The sequence below is a fragment of the Sceloporus occidentalis genome, unplaced genomic scaffold (genome assembly GCF_023333645.1).
Source record: "Sceloporus occidentalis isolate IW3139 unplaced genomic scaffold, rSceOcc1.0.p SCAF_3, whole genome shotgun sequence".
NCBI lineage: Eukaryota > Metazoa > Chordata > Lepidosauria > Squamata > Phrynosomatidae > Sceloporus > Sceloporus occidentalis.
In genome coordinates, this window is record NW_028316983.1 from 199,698,991 (window position 1) to 199,722,115 (window position 23,125).

The 23,125-nt window shown below is 39.2% G+C and overlaps 1 protein-coding gene across 2 annotated transcripts in view; it reads left to right on the plus strand.

The window, feature by feature from the left end:
* LOC149317322 (XK-related protein 4-like) overlaps positions 1–22,841 on the plus strand; it is a 188,649-nt gene extending 165,808 nt beyond the window's left edge. Inside the window, exons 3-4 of one of the 2 annotated variants that reach the window (XR_016280621.1) lie at positions 5,355–7,499; positions 21,726–22,841. Coding sequence is in view for 1 of the 2 variants with exons in the window: in XM_089517320.1 (XP_089373446.1) it covers positions 5,355–6,301 (947 nt within the window). In the remaining variant the exon portion in view is untranslated. Of the gene's footprint in view, positions 1–5,354; positions 17,597–21,725 lie in introns of those variants that run through there. The other variant, XM_089517320.1, reaches the window with a different exon arrangement.
* The last annotated feature ends 284 nt before the right edge of the window (positions 22,842–23,125 follow it).

Below are 23,125 nucleotides of genomic sequence, written 5' to 3' on the forward strand. Positions count from 1 at the left end.
TGAGGATGTTAACATGTTATTCATACCATCACTTCTGCAGAATATTTTATGTGTCATTCATAACATGTAGAAGGAGCATGTGAGGCAAAGGTTGTCCTGTGACAAACTCAGTGCAGCAGTATTACATAATGGATCCAGCAGATCAGACACAATCCTGAAGGAAACAGCCTTTATCCTGGGTCAATTTGGTTTGCTGAAGAGTTTCCTGGTTTGAAGTAACACAGGCAGAATAGAATGTTCAAGGCAGCCAATAGGAATAGGCTAAAAAAGTGGAGGCTGCTCTCATGAGGAAGTATAAAAAGAGGAGGAGCAAGTGATAAGAAAAGAGTGTGGACTTTATCACATGGGAGGAAAGCATCCTCCTCCAATCATGGTTTTTTTTTTTTTATTTTTTATGTTAATCACGCAATCAGGGGAAAGATTATCACACACACCTATGCTTATCCCATTCTTGTCCCATCTGTAAATAGTAATGGATGCGTCATTTGGTATTAACGCAAGATGTGATCATCTTCCCCCAATTACACAATTAACATGATTTAATGATGATTTAATGGCAGGAGGAGGACCCTTGCCTCCTCTGTGTAATAATCTCCTGTGTCAAAGCCTGCTGAGGCAGGAGGTTGTTTTAGAACTGCCAAGGTTCTTACTAGCTTACTTGCTAATTAGCTTACTTGCTGTTCACCGCTATGATCTTTGGAATAGCGGTATATAAATTAAAAAAAAACAAAAAAAAGGTGTGCAGTTAAGATTAAGGAGTTCAGTCCAGATGGGATTTAGACTCCCAGACCAGGAGAAGAACTTTAGAAGGGACAGGAGAAGTCCAGTATGTGTGTTGTATCCTGTGGGATATACAGCTAGCAAATTGGGAAATATTAAAAACTGCCTCAGGAGCGGATTTATAAAAAGGGAGCTAAACTGAGGAAGCTAAACTGTGTTTATTGTTTTTGTAACAAATAACCTGAGGAGTTAACAGCTCAGGAAGTTGGGTATAGGTTCTGTGTGAATCAAGACAGGAAAAGAAATGTACCTAGAGTCAGGTGAGAGGAAGCAGTAAATTTGTAACAATTGAAGTGCACTGTCACACAAGTGTGAGAATCATTCACTAAGAAAGACACAGGACAGATCATCCAAAAAGGACAGTCTCCCAGCACCCAGCTTTGGTCCATGGGGAAGCCGCAGCCTCCAGACCACAAGACTACCCCGCAGACCAAAAAGAACCCACAAAAAGAGGGTTCTTCTTGCGGTGCCACAGTGCCACTTGCGACATCACAATGGTGCCGCAACATGCAGATGCTAGGTGTCCGTCACATCTGTACAGGGCGCCACCATTTTGACACCCTCATCACGTGTGAGGGGCAAGGGGCATCTAGAAGCACCGCCCCTTGCATGTGACGAGGGCGCCCTATCGTGCCCATGTGGACCGGGCCAAAGTTACCATAATAAGTTCTGAATGTAAATAAAGTTGTGTTCAACAAGGAGTTGCCTGAAGTAATTTAGCAATAGCAATAGCAAGTACATTTCTATACCTCTTATCAGTGCACTTAAGTACTCCCTAAGCTGTTTACAAAGTGTAAACTAATTGCCCCAACAATCTGGGTACTCATTTTAGCCACCTCAGTAGGATGCAAGCCTGAGTTGAGCTTGAGCCCTTATGCTGGTATTGAACAAGCAACCTTATGGTTTCTGAGTGAGTGCCTGCAGTACAAGCATTTAGCCATTGTGCTACCAGGGCTCATAATTTACAGTTAACAACAAACACGCTACCAAGAATAATAGGAACAATGATTAACCAGGACATATAAGTTAGTGACACTGGTGGAAAGCTGTCACATATAATTGGTGCCAAGAGGTTGGGTTTTTAAAGACCCATTGTGCTGGCATCTGTGAGGTCCAGCAGCGTCACAGTGTCACACCTGGAAACTCTGTGGAAAACCCTGGCTGTTTAAATGGCCCCTGTTTTCCTAATCTTGCCACACTAATCTGCTCTCCTAATCTTGCCACACTATTGCACCTACAGAGAAACCCCTATCACAGCAACAGATGAGGCAACTGGGGGCTTCTATGTAGGAGCAATGGTGTGGCAAGGTAAGGAGTGTGCACCAGTAGCAGGTTCTGGAGTAACATGGGGACGGATGTATAAACACCAGCCCATCCCTGCGCCAACCTGGAGACCAACCCAAGTGAGGACCCAGACCAGAATAGCATGTGCTCAGCCTGTGCTGTCCTGACCTGCTCGATCCTTAAGTTTCTTTTCAAGGATAGCAGCAAGCAGTTTCAGAAATTTTCTTCCCACTGAGAGTCAGAGGGCTATACAGACCGCCCTGGTCTGCAGCCATCCCATTACTGGCCGGATCAGTACCACGGCAACTGAACACTGTGGCACTGATCCAGCCTCTAGAGAGCACAAAAAGAGCCTTAAAAAAGGGCTCCTTTTTGTGCCCTCTAAAGGGAGTCACAGTGCAGCTTTGTCATGCCCTTTGGCAATGCATCATCTAGATGGAGCGCCAGGGCCACGCCATGATGCCGTGTGCTGTATAGAAGGGCACGCAGCATCATGGCATGAAGGCGGAGCTACGGCATCCAGCATGTGGACACTGTGCCGTGGCACTGCATAGAGAATGGCACAAAGTGCCAGTCTGTACTGCCCCTAAGTCTTTCAAAAGTGCACTGTTTGTGAAGACTATTTGCCATTCAGAATTTATTCTGCACAAAATTCATGTGTGCTTGTTTTGCATAGAAAACAGCATAAGAAACAGCATTTTCTATGTGGAAAATAATGTTTTAATGCAAAAAATTAATTCCTGAATTAAAAATGTGGGGTTTGGTGCAGAAAATTATGTATGCAAATTAACCATGTGTTAATTTTATGCAGAACAAATCCCCCGTTATAGTTTTTCTCTATGTAGAATGCAACATTTTCGGTGCAGGAATTTCTATTTCTGTGCTGAAATATTTCTCATGCAGAAAATGCTGTTTTCTGTGCCAATCAGCCAAGTGCAAATTTTATGCAGAACAAATCTCCAAGTTCAGGTGTTTTCATGAGTAGAAAACATTTTATACACACGAATTAATAAATATTACTACATTGGAATATTAGTTTCCACGGATAAAAAGCTACTTCCATAACAGAAATTTGTGTGCAAAACAATGAAGTTTAAATTTTGCACAGAATAAGTCTAGAACTGCAAATATTCTAATCAGTTCATTATTTTTCTCATCAATATTACTCAAATTAAAAAAAAAAATCTTTCTGTCATTTGCTGAATATGTTTTAAAAATTCTTTCCATCCCTACCCATAATCTGAAAATGATCAGGACCTGAGATTCTATTGTTTCTATAATTTCAGAAGGAGGCATGTTGAGAGTCTGTAGGATCTTTGGCGATCCAATGGCCCCCAGTTGCCATTTCTGAAAGCAACATCCTATTGCTATTCTATTCTTTTTTTTAAAAGAGTTAAGCTATGTTTCACTGTGAATTTCATTTGAAAGAATGTCACACACACCCAAGTCCACAACCTAATAAGCACATAATTGTTCTCTGTTTATCATTATGTATCTGTGCATCTGATTAAGTGTACTGAGTCTAATACGATTAAATTGCATGTATGCAAAATAGTGCCTTCTAAATACTTGACAGTCTGGATATTTCTACATCCCTTTACATTGCTGCTGGTTCCTATTTAGCAAATGTACTATGCACATGTAATCATTAGATGAATACATTTATAATTAATACCGAACAGCATGTGATTATGGCTAAAATCCAGGTATAAGACGGTGCTGTTATCAGTATGATGGGTACAAAGAATAGTCAACAAATATGTCATCAAGCTTAAGATCCATGTGTAGGAATCTGCCTCATCCAGCATTTGCCCCATATATCATAATAGTACAATAATTAATACTTCATAATTGGTGCTAGCAGTGCTCCCACACACACTTTGCACAGTTGGCATACTTATTATTCACTGGATTTAGCCAAAGGAAAACAAGGCCAGATCAGAAGTGACAACTGTTTCCAAAGTGGCTGTGTACACTAGGTTAGGCATGTTAGACCTCCTGATTCAGACTGCAATGCCAGTTTCAATCACTCTGGCACTCACTTGTCCTGTCTCTCTAAAACTCATCCCCATCTGATGGAAAGTAATGAGTTTCTCTTCTCCCCTTCTCCTGTTCCATTCAGAACACCATCCAGCTGCTTCTCATCTAAAAATGGGCATTCCCTGGTGCTACTTACCTTTATGGGATTCTGGCTTTGGCCATCTGATACTGTCACTGCTGCTTCCCCTATCCAACTCTTCCTGAAGAGTGGTTGAGACCTTTTTTCTTTCCATATACAGAGGATGCCTATTGCAGCCTCAGCACATTCCCTGTTCCCATTAATTCTCTTCCGTTGAGGTTATCTGTGTTAGATCTTGTTCCCCTTTGTATGTGTCCTGCATCACCCTTGTTCCCCAAGCTCTATATCAGCCTTCACTTTAGGCTGTGACGCCTAGCTCATCTTCTTGTTTTCGGACAATTCCCTCACCACATTCCTTGATGATTTCAGGACTCAGGTTGATAAGCCCTCTGACCTCCAGACCTCTCTTTTAACTTTCTTCTTCAATCTCATGGTATTTTAAGAAGAGAATTTTAAGACTTTAATTTAGAAGGGTTTTTTTTTCCTTTAGAAAAAAAGGGTACCTTCAGTATCAGTGTATTTGTTGTGAGTAATGAAGTAGAAATGTGGCATGCAAAAAGGGAATGCTGTGTGCAAATTCTGAGTGTAGGTTGCTACACTGAGAAAATGGTAATAAGCATTATTGTGCTGACTGTTGGCGACAGTGCTTTTGCATGGAACTTTCCTCTTTATTAAGGCTTGGTAGCCTACAGGAAATGTGTTTTGGGTGGCTTCATTGGGTTAAGAGGTTGTTAGGAGAAAGACTTACATGTTTAAATTTATGTTGAAAAATGGTTTCAGATAATGAACTCTTTGGATTTGATAGTTTTTATTTATACTTGCATCCACTGGTGAGATTTACTTTCATAATGGAAGAGTGCACTGTGAACCTGACAATTTTATAGGACCACCAAAACAGAACTACAGCTGAGACTGCTATCAATGCCTGGACCAAGATGTCCGTTTATATACAGTAAAACAAGAATAAAGACATGGGCTTTTTACTGGATTATTAAGGTTTCAGTTCCATACTCACTAACCTGGAAGTAAGTCCTGTGATATTGAACTAAATAGGACTTATTTCTGTATAAATGCATATAGGACCTTCTGTGTCTTCTGTATAAAAGCTATCCTTTGGGCAACTTCTAAATTACTGACCATGTACTATTCTTATTTCTCCCTTCTTTTCTAGGCCTTACTGCTGCTGCATCTCTTGTGTCTTTGGCATGGGCTTTGGCTTCATATCAAAAAGCTCTTCGTGATTCCCGTGATGACAAGAAACCAATCAGTTATATGGCTGTAATAATTCAGTTCTGCTGGCATTTCTTCACAATTGCAGCCAGGGTGATTACTTTTGCTCTCTTTGCCTCTGTTTTCCAACTCTACTTTGGGATTTTCATAGTTCTGCACTGGTGTATCATGACCTTCTGGATTGTCCATTGTGAGACAGAGTTCTGCATCACTAAATGGGAAGAAATTGTCTTCGACATGGTTGTTGGGATAATTTATATCTTCAGTTGGTTCAACGTCAAGGAGGGGAGGACACGCTGTAGGCTTTTCATTTACTATTTTGTCGTCCTTTTGGAAAACACTGCCTTGAGTGCCCTTTGGTACCTGTACAAGGCTCCTATGATTTCTGATGCATTTGCCATACCGGCACTATGTGTAGTGTTCAGCAGCTTTTTAACTGGCATTGTTTTTATGCTGATGTACTATGCCTTCTTTCACCCCAATGGACCAAGGTTTGGGCAGTCACCAAGCTGTGCTTGTGAGGACTCTGTAGCTGCCTTTACTCTTCCTCCAGAAGTAGCATCAAGTACTTTAAGGTCTATTTCTAATAACCGGAGTGTCACAAGTGAGCGGGATCAGAAATTTGCAGAGAGAGATGGGTGTGTGCCTGTCTTTCAAGTGAGACCAACTGCACCTTCTACCCCTTCATCCCGGCCTCCAAGGATTGAAGAATCTGTTATTAAAATTGATTTGTTCAGGAACAGGTATCCAGCATGGGAAAGACATGTATTGGACAGGAGCCTAAGAAAGGCCATTTTAGCTTTTGAATGTTCTCCTGCTCCTCCACGGCTACAATATAAAGATGATGCCCTTATACAGGAGCGGTTGGAATATGAAACAACACTATAAATATTTTTTTTAATAAACAATGCAGCGGCTATGATACCTCCAAATAAAAGGGTGGTGAAAGGGCCGTGGCAATAACTTAAACTTCATTCTACAACAGAGCAGCAAACAATAGCAGTATCTTTAGTCTGGCTACCGTCATGATTATCATTTGATCCACTGTTCCACAGTCTGTCTGCAATACACCTAGAAAGCAGCAGCATCCAAGAACCTCAAAGAATCAGTTGTTTTGACTGAGAAATAGACCTAGTCCAATAACTTCCTATTTCTTGCACAGTGCACTGCATAGGCTTTTAGAATAAAGGAGGAGAGGTTGAATGAATGACATCAACTACCAGTTAGTGCTTTTATTATTGTTGTTTTAGGGAAACTTCAATTATTGATGTTTGCATTTACAGAATGAAGAATTTGCAAAATGAAGAAACCATTTAGAAAACTTATTTTGTAAAAGGCAATATTACTGTTATGTAAACTCTAGTTTCTATAAAAGAAATTATATCATCCTCCAGTCTTAAATAGGCAAATCATAAAATATTTACAAAAGAGTTATAATTTTAAAAAGACAATAAGGTTTTTTTTTCCTACTCTAGAACTAAATTAAATTCTAATTGAGGGAATTATATGTGTTGTAATCAAAGGAGCTATTCAAATTTTTGCTTTTTAAAAAAACAGAAATATTATATGTACAACTTCAGGGGTTTGTTTTTTTTTAAGGAAATTCTATGCAGAAGACCCCACCCCCCCACCCCAGTTTTCAGCAAGACTAGAAGCTCTAGCATATAGCAATGTACATTAAATGATAATCATGATTAAGTTTTCAATTGCAAAAAGAAAGTGAGAGTGAGAAAGAGATAAAAATAAGGTAACACTCCACATTCTGAACCTTTTATGGACCATGTTCAAAACAGCATCAAGAAATGAATTGTCTTTTTCCTCCCCTTCCCACCACAGGATATGAGATGCATGGATGTGTGTTTGTGTGTGTGTGTATGAGAACAGAGATGTGATAACCAACCACAATATATCACACCTTTCCAGTGCCAAACATTGTTTAACAGCAAATTTGATATTGTTTGACGGACAGAATATGTGTAACACAAGAAGCAAGAAGCTGAGAACAAGCTTACTTTCTTAATTTACAGACAGCACTCTTTGGTCCTGCCTAAAGTGAAAACCAGTCTCCTGTGTGTAAGTATATAAGGTAAACATAATAAACCAAGCTGTGTACAAGGTATTCTTGAACTGGCCAAAATCTGTTTCACTGCATTCAGATGCAATGCTCAACCACGTTTTAGTATTACACAAATGAACTTAAGCAAATTTGTGTACTACCCCATCTTCCAGAATGGCCATGAGATTGGATGTTTCAAAGTGCATTTTAGATTAACTGAAGTTTATCATGTTGTCTGAACTCTTAACTAAACATTTTCTGATTATTTGAATTATGTCATTTTCAGACACTAAAAATGACTTTTTAAAACTAACCATATTAAGAGTAACAGCAGCTAATCTGGATTTAACTGACATGGCAAGATGAGGTAGTCTTAAAAGAAAAATAAGCATTACTTGACTTTGCTCTAAGGTGATGGGGTGGTGCCAAAGTCATAGGTTTAGTGTGACTCATTTGTGCAGTGCTAAACTGTGGCTTAGAGATATTTATACAGGAGCGGCTTTGGTTACAAAATAAAATACCTCCCTTGGTAAAGCTAATTGTATATTTCTTTATGTTAAAAGTATCCCTTGATGGTGCTTTCAGTTGCATTAAAGGTGCGAATCAAAATTTGATAGTATTTTTTTAAAAACAAAACCTGGTGCAAACTAGAATAACTCATGGAGTGTGTCAATACTTTTGTAAAGCAAAAACACAACACAAAAAAGTGTTACTTTTTATAGACTTTCAATCTTTTCTCATGTATCTCATTCTCTTTAATAACTTACAAATTTAAAGATTGGTCCACAGTTATATGAGCTGATTCTTTGTACATTAATATGACCATGCAATCTTGATGTCGTATTAATTTGTTTTGCAATATAATGCCATATGAAAGCTTCCATGGGTACTTTTAGACTATTGTGAAAACAGTGAAACCTTCAATGCTTCAAATTCAGTTTAATGTGTATATTGGGTAGAATAGTGAGATCCTGTTTTTCTAGGGGTCTTTGAGAGATGCATAAATTTTACCATGATGAGCATAATAAACAAGAGATATGAAGACCAATTATTTAAATACCATGAGATTTCACACATACTTGGTGTAATCATGGTTTGCTATATACGTATTCCAGGAAGTAGCAAGCCACAATCTCCAGATGTACCTGCACAGCTCTAGAACCTTTAAATTATTGTTTGTTTCAAAGAAATAATCACCCAAATGTATTATTATCATTTTATTCACCAGCAGAGACATCTCTTTCAATGTACCCCTAGTAATTCTGGTTATAATTATGTCCTCATTGCAATGGAATATAACCAACCATAATATGAAAACTGTGTGTAAACAAAGCTAACCTAATGAAATTGTTTCCTCTGAAAGAATTTTGAATGTCTTTACTTCTTCAGCTGAGTGTGTAATGTCTAAAAATTTGCCAGTGTCTAGAAATTTGCCATCACTGAACTCAAACCAGCCTAATCAAAGTTTGAACCAGGTGCTTACATGTGAGATGATTACTGGCCTGACCCTAAGATCAGATGTGCCAACAAAGAAGCTCTCTAGGATATGGCATGTTGAAAGAGCTTTCCAACACTAAATCTGACATGTCTTGGACCAAGATTATGACAGTATTCCAGCAGATATGAAGTTTAATTTATGAATAAAGCAGAAAGCCAATTTATTACAGGAAAAGAGAGATAATGGTTTCATATGTTATGATTTTATCCAAATAAAGTCATATTTTAGTCTCATGGAAATCAAGGGAGACAACTTAGCCAACACTAGTTTAAGCCTTACTCAGTTTAGTTAGGCTAAGGCTACAATCCTGTACCTACATAATAAGTTAGACGCACTGAACCCAAAAGACCTCTGCAAAGACAAGTATAGGCTTACACTGCTATGCACGACTGTCATTTGAGGTCCTATTAAATTATTAAACTATAAGCTACAATGGAGATATAGGGTTAACTACATCCAAACAAGGAGGAACTGTTGTGTGTGATGCTGATGGAAAAAAATCTTTTTCTGTTACAGCATTTGTAACACAAAATGATATGATGATATTTTCTCATCCATAAGAATTTGTGTATCATGTTTCTTTGAATGTTCAAAACATCTTACTCTGCCAAGTACTGGAAATAAAATCTCAGTAAAAGGTGTGAATTATAAATCAACACTAAATACTTAGAGCATTCATTAAATAATCCATGAGTATAGTTTCCAAGTGTTAAGGCAGCAGCTATAGCTAGCATGTGTAATATATGTTAATGATGTTGAAATATCCTGAGTAAGCTTGCAGGAAGTGGCTGTTCTCTTTCCAAATCTAGTTCAGCAAGTTACTATTCATTCTCCCCCCCCCCAAAAAAAAAAAAAAATTTCCCCAAGTTCACACCTAGTTACACCACTGTAGTAATAGCCTGTTTAATTCTAAGTTGGACAGAATGGGAGGAACAGATATGAAGTATTATGCCAGGAAGGCAGGTCTCTCCACTGATATCTGTACTAGAATAATCCAGTGGTGTCCTAAAGAATAAGAGCACTTGTAATGTTGCTGGTTTCTGCTCTGACTGCAAGTGAGAAGGGGGCATATCAATCTGTTAATTCTGTGGCTGCTGTGTTATGTGAATGCTTTGCTTCACAAAGGGGAAAAAGTTTTCTGGAGAGACTTTATGTACAGAATACAAAAACTTTAATAGGGAAAAATGTTCCCGGCCTTCATTTTAGTGGTACACAAGAACTCTCATGGAGATTGCTGATTTTCAGTAGGCTATTATCTTGGGCATGAAATCGTATTAGTAATCCCAACCAAACTGGACCCATTGAATTAATGTCATGTACAGCTGTATTGATTCATTATTCAGCAATTGATTCAATTGAGCCACTATAATTGGGAGTACAAATAGGTTCCAACCTCTTTATGAGAAACTTTGGGATTTATCACACGGGGGAAAATTGGAAGTTTAAAATGGTAAGAACCTGTTATTAACACACAATTTTGCAAATGGTTTTCACAAGCAAAGCACTGTTATCCCGTGCATAATCTGAAATTAATCTGCACTTGTGCGAAATGTGTGAACGTTTTTCACACAGTGGGACCAAATGTGCCACCATCCCAATAAAAATTAAAGCACATGCATCCTGCAAAAGCAAGCAAATGCACAAATGATTTTCACACGTAGTTCATGACAGATCTGTGTGTGTGTGTGTGTGTGTGTGTGTGTGTGTGTCCCTGTCTTCCCTCAGCAGCTATTCCTTTAAAAATATGGGGGAAGGCTGAAGCAGAAGACAGACAGACATAGTAAAGAGCGAGGGGGTGTTCAGCCTTTCCTCTATCTCACTTGCTCTGCCCCTGCCTTTGCCTCAGTAGCTGTTTCTTTAAGAGCTCTGGCTAGGAAAGAAGACTGAAGTGATCCCCAAACTGTGTCCTTTAAGGACTTCTGGACTTCAGCAACCAGAAGTCTCGGCCATGTTGGCCAATAGTCTGGGATTCTGGGAGCTGAAGTCCAAAATCTCTTAAAGGGGACAGTTTGGGCATCGTTGCACTCTGGCTAAGAAGGAGGACTGAACCTGGACACACACACACACACAGAGAGAGAGAGAGAGAGAGAGAGAGAGAGAGAGGAGCATGCAGGGACTCAGACCAAGAGGCAAGCATTCATATCCTGGACTCCCTGGATATGAAGAACTACAGGCCTGTATCCCATCTGCCATTTTTGAGCAAGATGATTGAGAAGGCTGTCGCCCTTCAACTCCAAGTCATCTTGGATGAAACTGATTATCTAGACCCATTTCAAACCGGCTTCAAGACAGGATATGGGGTGGAGACTGCCATGGTTGCTCTGGCTGACGATTTTCATCTAGGCATTGACAGAGGAAGCGTGATCCTGTTGGTGCTTCTAGACCTCTCAGAGGTCTTCGACACAATAGATCATGATATCCCCTTGGAATGCCTGAGAGAGTTAGGAATCGGTGGCACTGCACTCCAGTGGTTCCAGTCCTTCTTCTTGGGTAGATTCCAGAGGGTGATGCTCAGGGACAGTCACTCCTCGAAAACAGAGCTTAAATGTGGCGTCCCTCAAGGCGCCATACTGTCCCCAATGCTATTCAACATTTATATGAAGCTGCTGGGAGAATTCATTCACAGACAGGGGGCAGGGTGTTATCTGTACAATGATGACACCCAAATATATTTCTCCATGTCCCGATCAGCAGCTATGACAACAGATGGCATTTCTCCCCTCAATCAGTGTTTTGAAGCGGTAATGGGCTGGATGAGGAAAAACAAACTCAAGCTGAATCTAGACAAAACAGAGGTACTTACAGTAGGGGCCCCCAAACCAGATATAGGGTTGCAACCTCCAGTCCTAGATGGGGTCACACTCTCCACAAAGGACTGTGTTTGCAGTCTGGGGGTGCTCCTAGATCCGTCACTTCACATGTTGAACCAAATGAATGCGACGATCAGGAGCACCTGCTATCAGCTCCAGCTGATACACCAGCTGTGCCCTTTCCTGGAAGTAAAGGACCTAGAAACTGTTGTGCATTCACTGGTAACTTCATGACTTGATTTCTGTAATGCGCTCTACATGGGGCTACCCTTGTGCCTAGTCCGGAAACTTCAACTAGTGCAAAATATGGCAGCCAGGCTGGTCGCCGGGAAAACTAGGAGTGACCGAATAACACCTGTCTTAAAATCTCTTCACTGGCTGCCTATTAGTTTCTGGGCACAGTACAAGGTGTTGGTTATAACCTTTAAAGCCCTACATGGCTTGGGTCCAACCTATTTCAGGGATCGCCTGCTCCCATATAATCTGCCCCGCACCCTCAGGTCCTGTGGGAGGAATCTATTGCAGCCTTTAAAAACCAGTCTAACTGCTACCTCCCAGAGGGCCTTGTCTGCAATTGCTCCCAAACTATGGAACGGTTAGCCAGATCCGTCAAATTGCCAGCTTAGACAGCTTTAAAAAAGCTGTCAAGACGGATCTCTTCCGACAGACCTTTCCTGAATAAAAGTGCCCGGCCACAAAATGACTGCCCCCCACATCATGTATTAGCCCACCACTCAAAATGTTGTAAATGTGGGTATTTTAATATGTTGTGAGCTGCTTTGATTGTCTCGACACAGAAAAGTGGCATAAAAATAAAAGTTTTATTATTACTATTTTACTTTTTTATTCACTCTCCTCTCTCTCTCTCTCTCTGCCCTTGCATCAGTTGTTTGTTTTAAGAGCTCTGGCTATGAAGAAGGGTGGGTACTTATTTTAGAAGTTTTATAAGCAATATTACAGTATTGCTCCGTATTGCCCGCAGCACTGGAAGTAAACTTGGCCCAAAGAACCATGGGAAATCTGACAACAAACAAAAAAACAGGGAGAATCCCATAAATAAACCACAAGCAGTTTTCAAACTATAGCAAAAAGCAAATTAGTGAATGAAATGGAAATGAATCCAGAATATTTTCCCCAAAATTCCTATTTGCTGGTTATGTCACTTTCTTGTCAGATTCTATGTGGTTTGCACGCAACATCGTGTGAAAACCATTCACACATCTGTGTCTAATATGCTGGATAATCAGTTTACCCATTTAAACTTCCAATTTTTCCCATGTGATAAATTCCCTAGCTACTATTCTTCACATCCCTAATATGTGTGTGCATAATAGGCATATATACATATTTCAAAACTTAGTTATTAGTTGAGGGAATATTTAAATATCACAACTTTAGACACTAGGTAGAAATAAACAGAGTAAGCATAGTGTAGTGGTTTGAAGGATGGATTATAACTCTGGAGATCAGGGTTTGAATCCCTGCTTGACGTGGAACTAACTACAGTGTTAGTTTAAGCATTCTTACAAAATGAAAAAAAGCATTTCAGTCCTATTTTTAGCCTGTGTTGATACACAATATTCATTTCCTCACAAGTCAAGGAAAAATCAAAACAAAAACTTTTAATCCCCATTTTAACCAGTAATAGCAGGAAGAAATATGGGTTTGAGGGAAGACTACCAAGACTGGGTTCCATGTTTATCCCATTTTTCTTTTCCTTTTCTCTTCCTTGACCTATAAAGTTTTGTTGGACAAAAGTTATTGTGGCTGAGAAAATATATTAATACTTTGTTACTATTATTATATTAATATTTCGTCATCCAGATTAGCCAAATTCTTTCAGGAAGAAAAGGGAAATGCTTCAAAGTGAGATTAGATACTATAGCTAGCAAATATTCTGCTAGCTATAGCATCTAAGGAAGGAAGGAATGGGACAAAGCCAATTTTAATGATTGCTTTGTCTTCCTGGTGCTCTCTGAAAATCTGCTTTGGAAAATTGGGACAACCTCTGAAACAGCATGAGAGGTGATGATGGGATATGCAGAAGAGAAGGGAAATTAGCTTTCCTCCTTTATCTACCAGGAAACCTCTCCTGGATCTTTATGCCCTCTAGGAATCTAAGGAGTGCTGGTGTACTTTCCTGCCATAGAATAGGCAAACTGTATCTAGCCCAATGTCTCAGTTATTTATGGTTTGACCTAGATGGTGATATTAAGCTGATTTTTTTTGTCTCATAATGTGAATGGATGAAATCATTGGGAGGGAAGGAAGGAAAGAATCAGACAGGCAAAGAAAGAATGAGATTGGACATAGACCAACAAAGTCAAAGCCAAATGAATTCAGTAGGATTTACTGTATATCTGAGTGACCATACATAGGCTTGGACTATAAAGCATGTGGTTAAGTATTACCTTTATGAAATATGGCTGGCATCTTGTTAAACAGTTATGAATGTGTAAGCTAGGCTTACACATTCATAACTGGCACTCATGTTTATTATTGCAGCATTATTGTTGTGAAAGGAAATGGCCTTAACAAACCTGACTTAACAGCCAGCAGCTACAACAAGCAATAGAAGTCTGTTGTGCTGGTGATCGGGCTGCAGCAAGAATGATGTTTCCAGCTTCTTTCTGCAGGTAATCTGCAGTGTGACAATCAAAAACTGGACCTTTCCGCAACTCCACATTGGAATGAAGAATGCTGGTGGGAGTGAACTGGAAACTTCATCCTGCATCATCCTGATTGTCAGTAGAACCTACTTCAGTATCTTGGTGTAGCTTCTGGCTGTGAAGGTAGGGGAGGGGTGTCAGGCCTGGAGATGATACACAGGTATGCATGTGTAACTATGACTGGGATCAGTGTTTCCTGTTGGCTGCACTGTTCATATGGAATTTCTCTTTTCCCCTCCACTAATGGAATTCCTTGATATAGGACAATTAGATGTGTAGGTACATACTATTCTCTTGCACAAAACATAAAATACTTCAAACAATTCATATAGAATTACTATAAATCGCTCTGATGAATTCCAAATAACTATACAAAATATTTTACTAATGTAAACATACAACTCTTCATTGAAAACCAGAAATACCAAAATATCTGAAATGCAAACAAAAGCAACAATTTCTTTAACAGAATTATCCCCTGAATATTGTGAACAAGTGGTTCCACTAATAATTTCTAAAATTAAACTGATATGTGATTTTCATGATTCCTCCTGTATTACCTGTAGATCCTTGCTCTCAGTGGAACAGCATGAAAGGAATTATATATGCTGTTTGTAGAGAAACCAGCAAAGATCACATTCTTGCTTTCTCTTCCAGAAGAAGGTGCTCTTTCGTGCCCCTGAAACTGGAAGGAGCCCTCCCATTCATGGAATGGCCAGCTAAACTAAAAAAATTAGGATATGCAAGTTTTATACAATTCCATGTCCTCTTTTGTCCTCTCTTTTTGGTGATGCATTTACTATTTTTAATGGCAATATGTAAATGACCATCCTATTTCAAGTTGAACTGAATAGCCAAATACTTAAAACAGTTTAGAAATTTAAAAAAAAAAACCTATGTCAATGGAATATATTACGGTACAGAATCAGAAAGTTTATGCTGCTTATAGGTACATCTAGGCTACAGTTATACCTCAGTCTATGCCTTATACTAAAGGTAAAGAAACTTAAGTTACTGGTTTTTGATTATGTATTATTTAGTGTTCCTTGAACATTCATGTTGTCTACTTGTAAATGTGGCATTTCCTATATAGAAATCAATTGCTTCGTGTGATAAATGACTGCCACTGTGAACATGTATTTTAAAATACTATTTACTTACTGACTGACTGACTATATACTTCTTACGATATACTTCTTTAAATACACATACATTCTGACACTCAGAGGCCTTCTTCACACCTAAACAGGCTGTCTACATCCATGAGTTTACAAGGATTGCAAGAGTTTAAAGAGTGTAGAGTAAAATTCCAATGTCTTCTTTTATTACTTTATTGCCCCACAGCTCATCATTTTAACTTCTGTTCTTAAACAACTTAATCTGGCAGGTTTAAATGAGATAAATTCCTAAATAAGCTGCTTTGTTTTTCTTACAAATAAATTGCCTTCAAGTGATGAGAACTCTACAGCTCATGATTTTGTACATTTACCTTTATCCAGGTGAATGTCCATTTACACAATGGGGATTATATCCAAGTAGGTAGCAACAGGCTTGCACTGTTCATGTTTCAATGAAGTGAGGCCAAAGTGAAAGCCTTTCAAAATCACATGGATTTAAAACAGTATAATATGTGCAGCAGAGCCAGATTAAAGAGTGAAGAGGCAGCCCTGTAAAAGCTTTGTCACTGTCAATCACCGAGAAGCTCATTCTTCTTTCCCACCCATGCAGAGTCTTCTGCTTTGTTTTGCAACCTATTAATTTGATTCCATGAATTTCAGATTGTGAAGGAATACCACCTCAACACTGAAAGAGATGTCTCACTTACTGGAGATTAAAAAAAGGAAATAAAGAGATACACACACACACACACACAAACAAATGAATGTAACAACAGAGGAGGAACTGATATGTGTTGAGAACTAACCTAATTCCTGCAGACCAAAAGCTTGTATCCATGAATTAAGATTTGTGCCTTGTCCTATCAGAAAAGGTGGCTCATTGTCCCCTTAAAGCACACCCCTTAGATATGGAAGATGCTGTTATTTTACCTGCCCAAGGGTCTCACATCTCTATATGGATGATTTAGGTTAACTACAATTGGCAGCCATATACTGCACATGGCCTTTTATCCCTTGGAACACAGCTTTCTGGCATGACCATTGCCTCTAAAGGTGCTTATAGGAGTTCACCAACAAGTTTTTAACCTTATCACCTGAACATCCTGTCTCAGAGTGAGAGATCAGATTCACAAATATATTTGAGTATACCACAATTGTCCAACCACTGAATGTTGGCAGGGCAAAGGAACCCTAGCTGGCTGTAACTCAAAATGTATACTTCTTCCTGTACAATCTAGCAATCTGTCAAAAAAAACCTGTAAATAAATTGCAAAGCTGATTAACTGAAATCAGCCAGAGAAGGGGAATACCAGTGGCTGTTCTTATGTCCTCCCTGCTATAAACCTGGCACAGAGGCATTAGAGGTATCCCCAAAACAAAAAGAATGGGTTGTAAAAGAGAAAGACCCTTATCCTAACAGGCTGAAGGTTTTTTAAGACACTAACAAAAATGTGGACTTGGTGACAGTCAAAGCTATGCATGAAAAGATAGAATCTTAGATTTGGAAGAGGCCATAAGGACCATCTAGTTCTACTGCCATGTTGGAATACACAACTGAAGCATTCCTGAAAGATGCCTATTCAACTTTGGTTTGAAGACCTCCAAAGACTGGAGGGCCATTACCCTCCAAGGCAGTTTCTGAAGTAGCTGGAAGCCAAACCTCTAACCCGCACAGAAGTGTTCAATGTTTGGATGAGCAGACATACTGGATATCCAATGCTGGCAATCTGATTTATACCATCTTTCCCTTCTGTTTAGTGTTATCTAACTATGGATAAATATCTTTATCACCCAGCGAAACATCAAAGAACAGATGCACTCTACCAGATGTATCAGATCAAGAACTATACAACCTTTCTCCAATCCTGAAGATTCCCCAGAATGCATCATTGCTTCAAGGGAACCAATGTTCTTTCCAAGCAAGGCAGGAACAGCTGCATGGCCATTTCAGAACCAGTGATATCATTAAGAAATGTAAAGCTCACACAGCAACATTATTGGACATTTTCTAACTCAATATTCTAGCATCCTTCTAACTGGTTGCAAGGCCATGATGTCACTGATGAATCGAAAAATGTAAATGTGCCCACCTGAACTGTGGTGCAAATAATTGCTGAAGACTCACAGACTCCCTGAAGTTACTAAACTCCCTACCTTCCTTTTTATACCTCAGGCATGTACAGGAAGATAAAGAGAACAAGATAATGCATTCTGGTTAATGCATCCAATCTCCAAAAGACTTTCCAGCATGGAATGTGGGTATGTCCTAGCTAAAGATAGAAAACACAAATGTACATCTGTACATGGTGGAGAATTGCCTTTTCCATGATTTATTCCTGCGATGAGTGTAGGTCTAAATAAATTTTAAAACTCAAACTGTCATGGTAAACAATCCCGCTATACACATGCCACCATGGATTCTTAGAAGAAAGGAAACTGGTGACATGCACATGGAACCAGAAGTGAACAGAAGAATTGGCAAAAACATTAAGTCCAAACAGCTCCAACAATTGGAAATAATTCCAGGACAATCAAAACTGTGGTTAAGTCAAGCCCTTATTATTGCTAAGTCATGTGCTAAGCATACAGTCTCTCAGAGAACAAAACACCAAAATGACACCAGCCTGAATCATTTGAGTGCAAATGTAGTTCTCATTCCAAGTGCTGATTATCTCTCTAAAAGGAAATGCCATTAACATCCTGGAGAAATCTTTCACTACCAAATCTTCTTTTCTTAACACAACCAGAGATGAGAACAACGCCTCAAGCGTCTCATGTGAAAGAACTGTCAGAGAAAGGCCTTTTGAGGCTGTGCAAAATTAAGATACCCCAGAAGTTTAATGTAGCCTTCTGGCAGGATCTAAATTGGCCAGTAAAGTGTCAAAGGCGGTATTGGCCTGGATACGTGCTAGGGTTGCCTCAGGGCATCCTTTACAGACGCCATGCAACCCTAGCACATAACCGCGGCGTTGTAATGGCGGTGCCCTATATACATGGGCACCGCCATTACGATGTCACAGCCATGCCACAGCCAAATAGTGTGGCGCTGATGTGATGTCCTGGCGCTGCTGCAGGGCGCTTGTGTTTTGGAGCTCCTTTCGCCGCGCGTATCGCTAGCGTGGCCTTTAAATGGCCACACCAGCAATACAGAAAGAAAGGAGCCGAGTGGCCCCTTTCTCCCTTTCCCTGCCACTGTCGGGGTGTCTTTGATGCATGAAGCCCCAAGGACACCCCTTTCCAGGCCGCAGGGAAGCGGCATTTTGCCGCTTCCCCAAGGGCAGGAAAAGCGGCGGATCGGGGCCTCCAGGGCTGCCGCTGTGACAGCTGAGGCCCCAATCCATCAGGGAAAACAGCGGGTGCAGGCTGCCCCAAAGGGGTAATCTGTATTCCGCCAAAGATTAATAATTTCTCATTTGGGAGGCAGCTGACCTGATTCACAAAGTCAAGTGCATTTTCATAAAAAGTGAGAACTTGTGAAGGGATATTCATATTTGTCAAAGGAACATCACATGTTTCCCGACAAAAAAGCTAACTCTCAATAGTTTGAACCAATATCCAAAACCTATTCTTAATGGAGTGTATCATATCACTCATAGTAGCTCATCAGTGTACAATCCACTAGGCCACATATGCTTCCAGTCTGCTCACAATGTTCATAGACCACTGACCCAGAAAGATACCTAGGCCACCAGGCTTCCACACTCCAAATCTATGAGTCTTCTTAAATGCTGCTAGGCCCCAAAAAGCCACTATGCCAGCTGAAACCAAGGTTTCAAAACCAAGAGCATTAGGCTGCAAGACCACTGGATCAGAATGCACTGGAAGAAATCATTGCAAAAGCCATTAGGGCAAAAGACTAAGAGGAAACTTAGATGACAAGAGGGAACAAATAAACTAGGAGGATAAGGAAACAAAAAAAAAAAACACCCCTACCTTCCTTGAAACTGTCACATATCGCAAATATGCTAGCTGAAAGCTGTTAACTCAGGAGCTGTGGTGCCAGTAAATCACCCCCTTCACTACAATTAAAAGACCCTTTCAAGCAAAAATCTCCATAGTAAGCTGAGCATCTCAAAGCCACTCCCAACCAAATCAGGAGAATTCTGAAATGGTAGCAAGAAAAATGTCCCACTTGCAGGCCCAACTCCTATACCATGTACACTCCAAAATGCATTCAAAGAAGCACTGAGCAGTCATTCTTTAGGAAACATTGGTGAAAAATGAAAGAGGACTTGAGGAAGGTAGAGCTGGCTTAAGTAGTCCAAGTGCCACCATCTTTAGCATCTATATCAGTGTTTCTTGAAAAATAGATCTGATGCAGACTAAGAAATAACAGTAGCTGAGAACATAACTACCTTTATAGTCTGTATACCAGCCTGCTTCTTTAGTGTAAAGCATGCTCTTACAAACTTTTTTTTAAAGTACCATTAAAAGAATGATGTCTACTTAGTAAATGTGCTTTATAACTTGTCATTTATTTTGCTGGTCAATATTTGTATAGTACTATGATCCATATCAATGGTTCACTGAATTCCACTTCCAGAGTTTAAAGGAGACCTTGGATGGTTCCTTGAAAATCTAGAAGACCAAATATATTCACAGCACTCTGATACAGAAGCTACCAGCAGCCCCTAAATTCTTCCTTGCTGATGAAGTATTATAATAGCATAACCTTATTCCTCACATGTGTACATTATCTTCTTCCAGTTTTATCAAGGTCATCAACATTTCCTGTCCCATAAACTCTATGAAACAGGAACCCCAAGCAGTGAGATAATAGAGGACAGAACTATGGATTCTATGGAGTTTTCGCTGCCCTTCTAAACCATATTTCACAACCCAGTACCTTCTGGATATGTTGCCCTCCAGATCCCATCATCCCTGACAGTTGTCCATACAGGCTGTGGCTGATTGGAGTTGTCATTCAAAACATCTAGAAGGGTGGGAAAGGGTTACCTAAGTTAATTTGCCATCTTTGGGTGTGGTGGAGGATACTATGCCATTGCCTATGTTGAAATAAGAGTTACTCTGGATAAGATTGTATGTGAAATTGAGAGGTAGGTGTATGTGTGTGTGTGTGTCATTTTAGACTTTCATTCATTCAGCTAAGTATCTTAGGACAGCCCTGAGCAAAAGTACACCCAGTTTTAAAAGGAAATGAATTTAAAGAAGATAACAATGTTTTTGTTTTTTTAATCCAGAAATCTGGACACAGTTTTGTCCAGTAACTGTGGGCTGTGCAGTGTTCCAAAAATATCTGAGGTGCTCATAGTAGTGACTTTAATGGGATAAACTGGCCAAAGAACTTCAACATACAGTATCTTTCCCATAAAATAAGTAGCGCATCTTAACACTGTTAGCCCTGTGAATAATCATCTTCACTGCTTTAAAAAGTGTTACATGAAAGTACTGCTGGAAAATTCTGCTGAGCAATCACATTGTCTCAAATGTGACTGATACTGAGACTTTTGCTGCCAGAATACTGTAGATGTGTTCTTGTTCTTATGTCCCATCGATAAGGCATAATACTGGTGCAAACACAAATTGATGTTATAACAAAGGTGAACACACAGAGGGAAGCATGTAGTAAAGCAGATCAGTAATTGAAAATAAAATATACACTATTATCTCCCTTCCATACAATAATGTACTTGGAGAGATCATACATACATACTTGGACAGATTACATCACTGCAATCTTACCAAGAGAATTAACAGGAAATGATCAAGGAAATGTTAACACCAGGTGGATATTTAAGAACTGTTAAAGACTTTTTAAATCCCAGAAACCAGAGAAGAATTAAAAGCTCACTTGGCTGAATTGTGCCCTTTTAAAATTAGTATCCATATTATTATACTTGTAAGTAAGCAAATTCCAAGCAACCTTTGAAATCTTTGTTGTGTTTCTTTAGGTTTTTTTTTTTTTTGATAAATCATTTTTTTAAAAAAACAGACTACCTCAGGAGTCTTTCATTTATCCCCCCTCCCCCCCCAAAAAAAAAACCATTTTAAACATGCACTTTGTATTTATCAGGTTACTTTCTCATCCCCACACTTTCCAGGTTCAAAAAGCCATGCTAATTAGTTTGTAAAAGATTCTGGACAATACACAGTTGCTAACCATTGCAAAACACACCTTCTCAGTTTGTTCCAACTACTAGGGTGATATTTGCACAGAGACAGGCTCCTACATGCATCTCCAATGTTGCACTGTGAAAGAACATGCTATGTGTGCAGTTCCAGGCTGCATCTAACTTCTGGAGCTGGACTGGGAACTGTGAGCGCAGCTTGACTGGCAGTGAGAGAAGTAATCACTTGCTTGAGAGCATGGATAATGACTTTAGAGAATGAATGATGTGTGAGAATATTAGCCATCTGGGTTAATGGACTGGGACATTGAGCAAAGTCCATGCATAACTGGAATAGGACCTTGGGTCTATGATGTGCAATTTAAATATCCAGGAACAAAAACCACAGAAGCTGCTTGTATATGCTTAATTTGCCTTAAAATTGTGCTTTTTCCTATTCATAATACTTAGTTTATCCTGTATTAGGAATATAATTGTATACAACATTTTTTAAAAAAAATGATAAGGATGAAAAGTTACTGTTAGCAGCAGACTAGAAAACCGAATAGAATGGAACAATAATTTCTTGGCTCCTGTTGTATCCTGTTGCATTGTACAACAATTGTGCTAACTAACTGTTACTGTGCTTTTACTCAATAGTTACCATTATCAGAGAAACGTTCCGAGAGATCACCTTTGTGTTTATGGAAAAGTGTAGATATATTTCCCTCAGTACAAGCACAGTGACTTGAGTTGAACAAGGGTCATGACAGTTCTTGTGCTATGACTTGTAAACATTGTACAAATGTATTTGGTATTTCGTTTTGAGATGAAGACTCAAAATAGTTAATGAAAAGAAATTCTGCGTGTAAATAGCTATATTCAAATTCCATGTATACAAACATTCCTTTAGAGTCCAGATTGTGAAGAGTGTCTTTATTGGCTAGAGACCACTGTCTTGCTTGGCAGTGGTTACATGTGCTATAGTAAAGAACACAGTGTGTGAAGTATTTGGTGTACTACAGTACCATAGTTCTTTTGGTCTGTTAAGTAAGTTGCAATTTGTGATGAAATGAAGTTGAAAGTAGTGCTTCATATTTACAAATTTCTTCAGTTACAACTTGATTTTTCTTGTAAAACTTCAAAGGAAAACTTGAAAATTTTATATATTTGGATTTTGTAGGGTTTTTTTATTTTATTTTATTGCAACACAAAGTACCAAATCATTAAATAAAGTACACTGTGGTCATTTTACTTATGCTGTGGAGTCTTTTTAGCAGGCTGTGTTTTGCTCTTAAGAGCATTCTGTTTTAGCATATTACACTAAAGTCCAAATAACTATCTTCATGGGCCTAGATTAGTTGTGGATGTGACCATCAACAGGGCATTGGAGGTAAAAAAAAATACATTTTCAAAATGTGTTTTTCCCTTGTGACTACATATAAAATAAGTATAATTCACCATTTTTATAGCAACCTAATTCTCCAGCGATG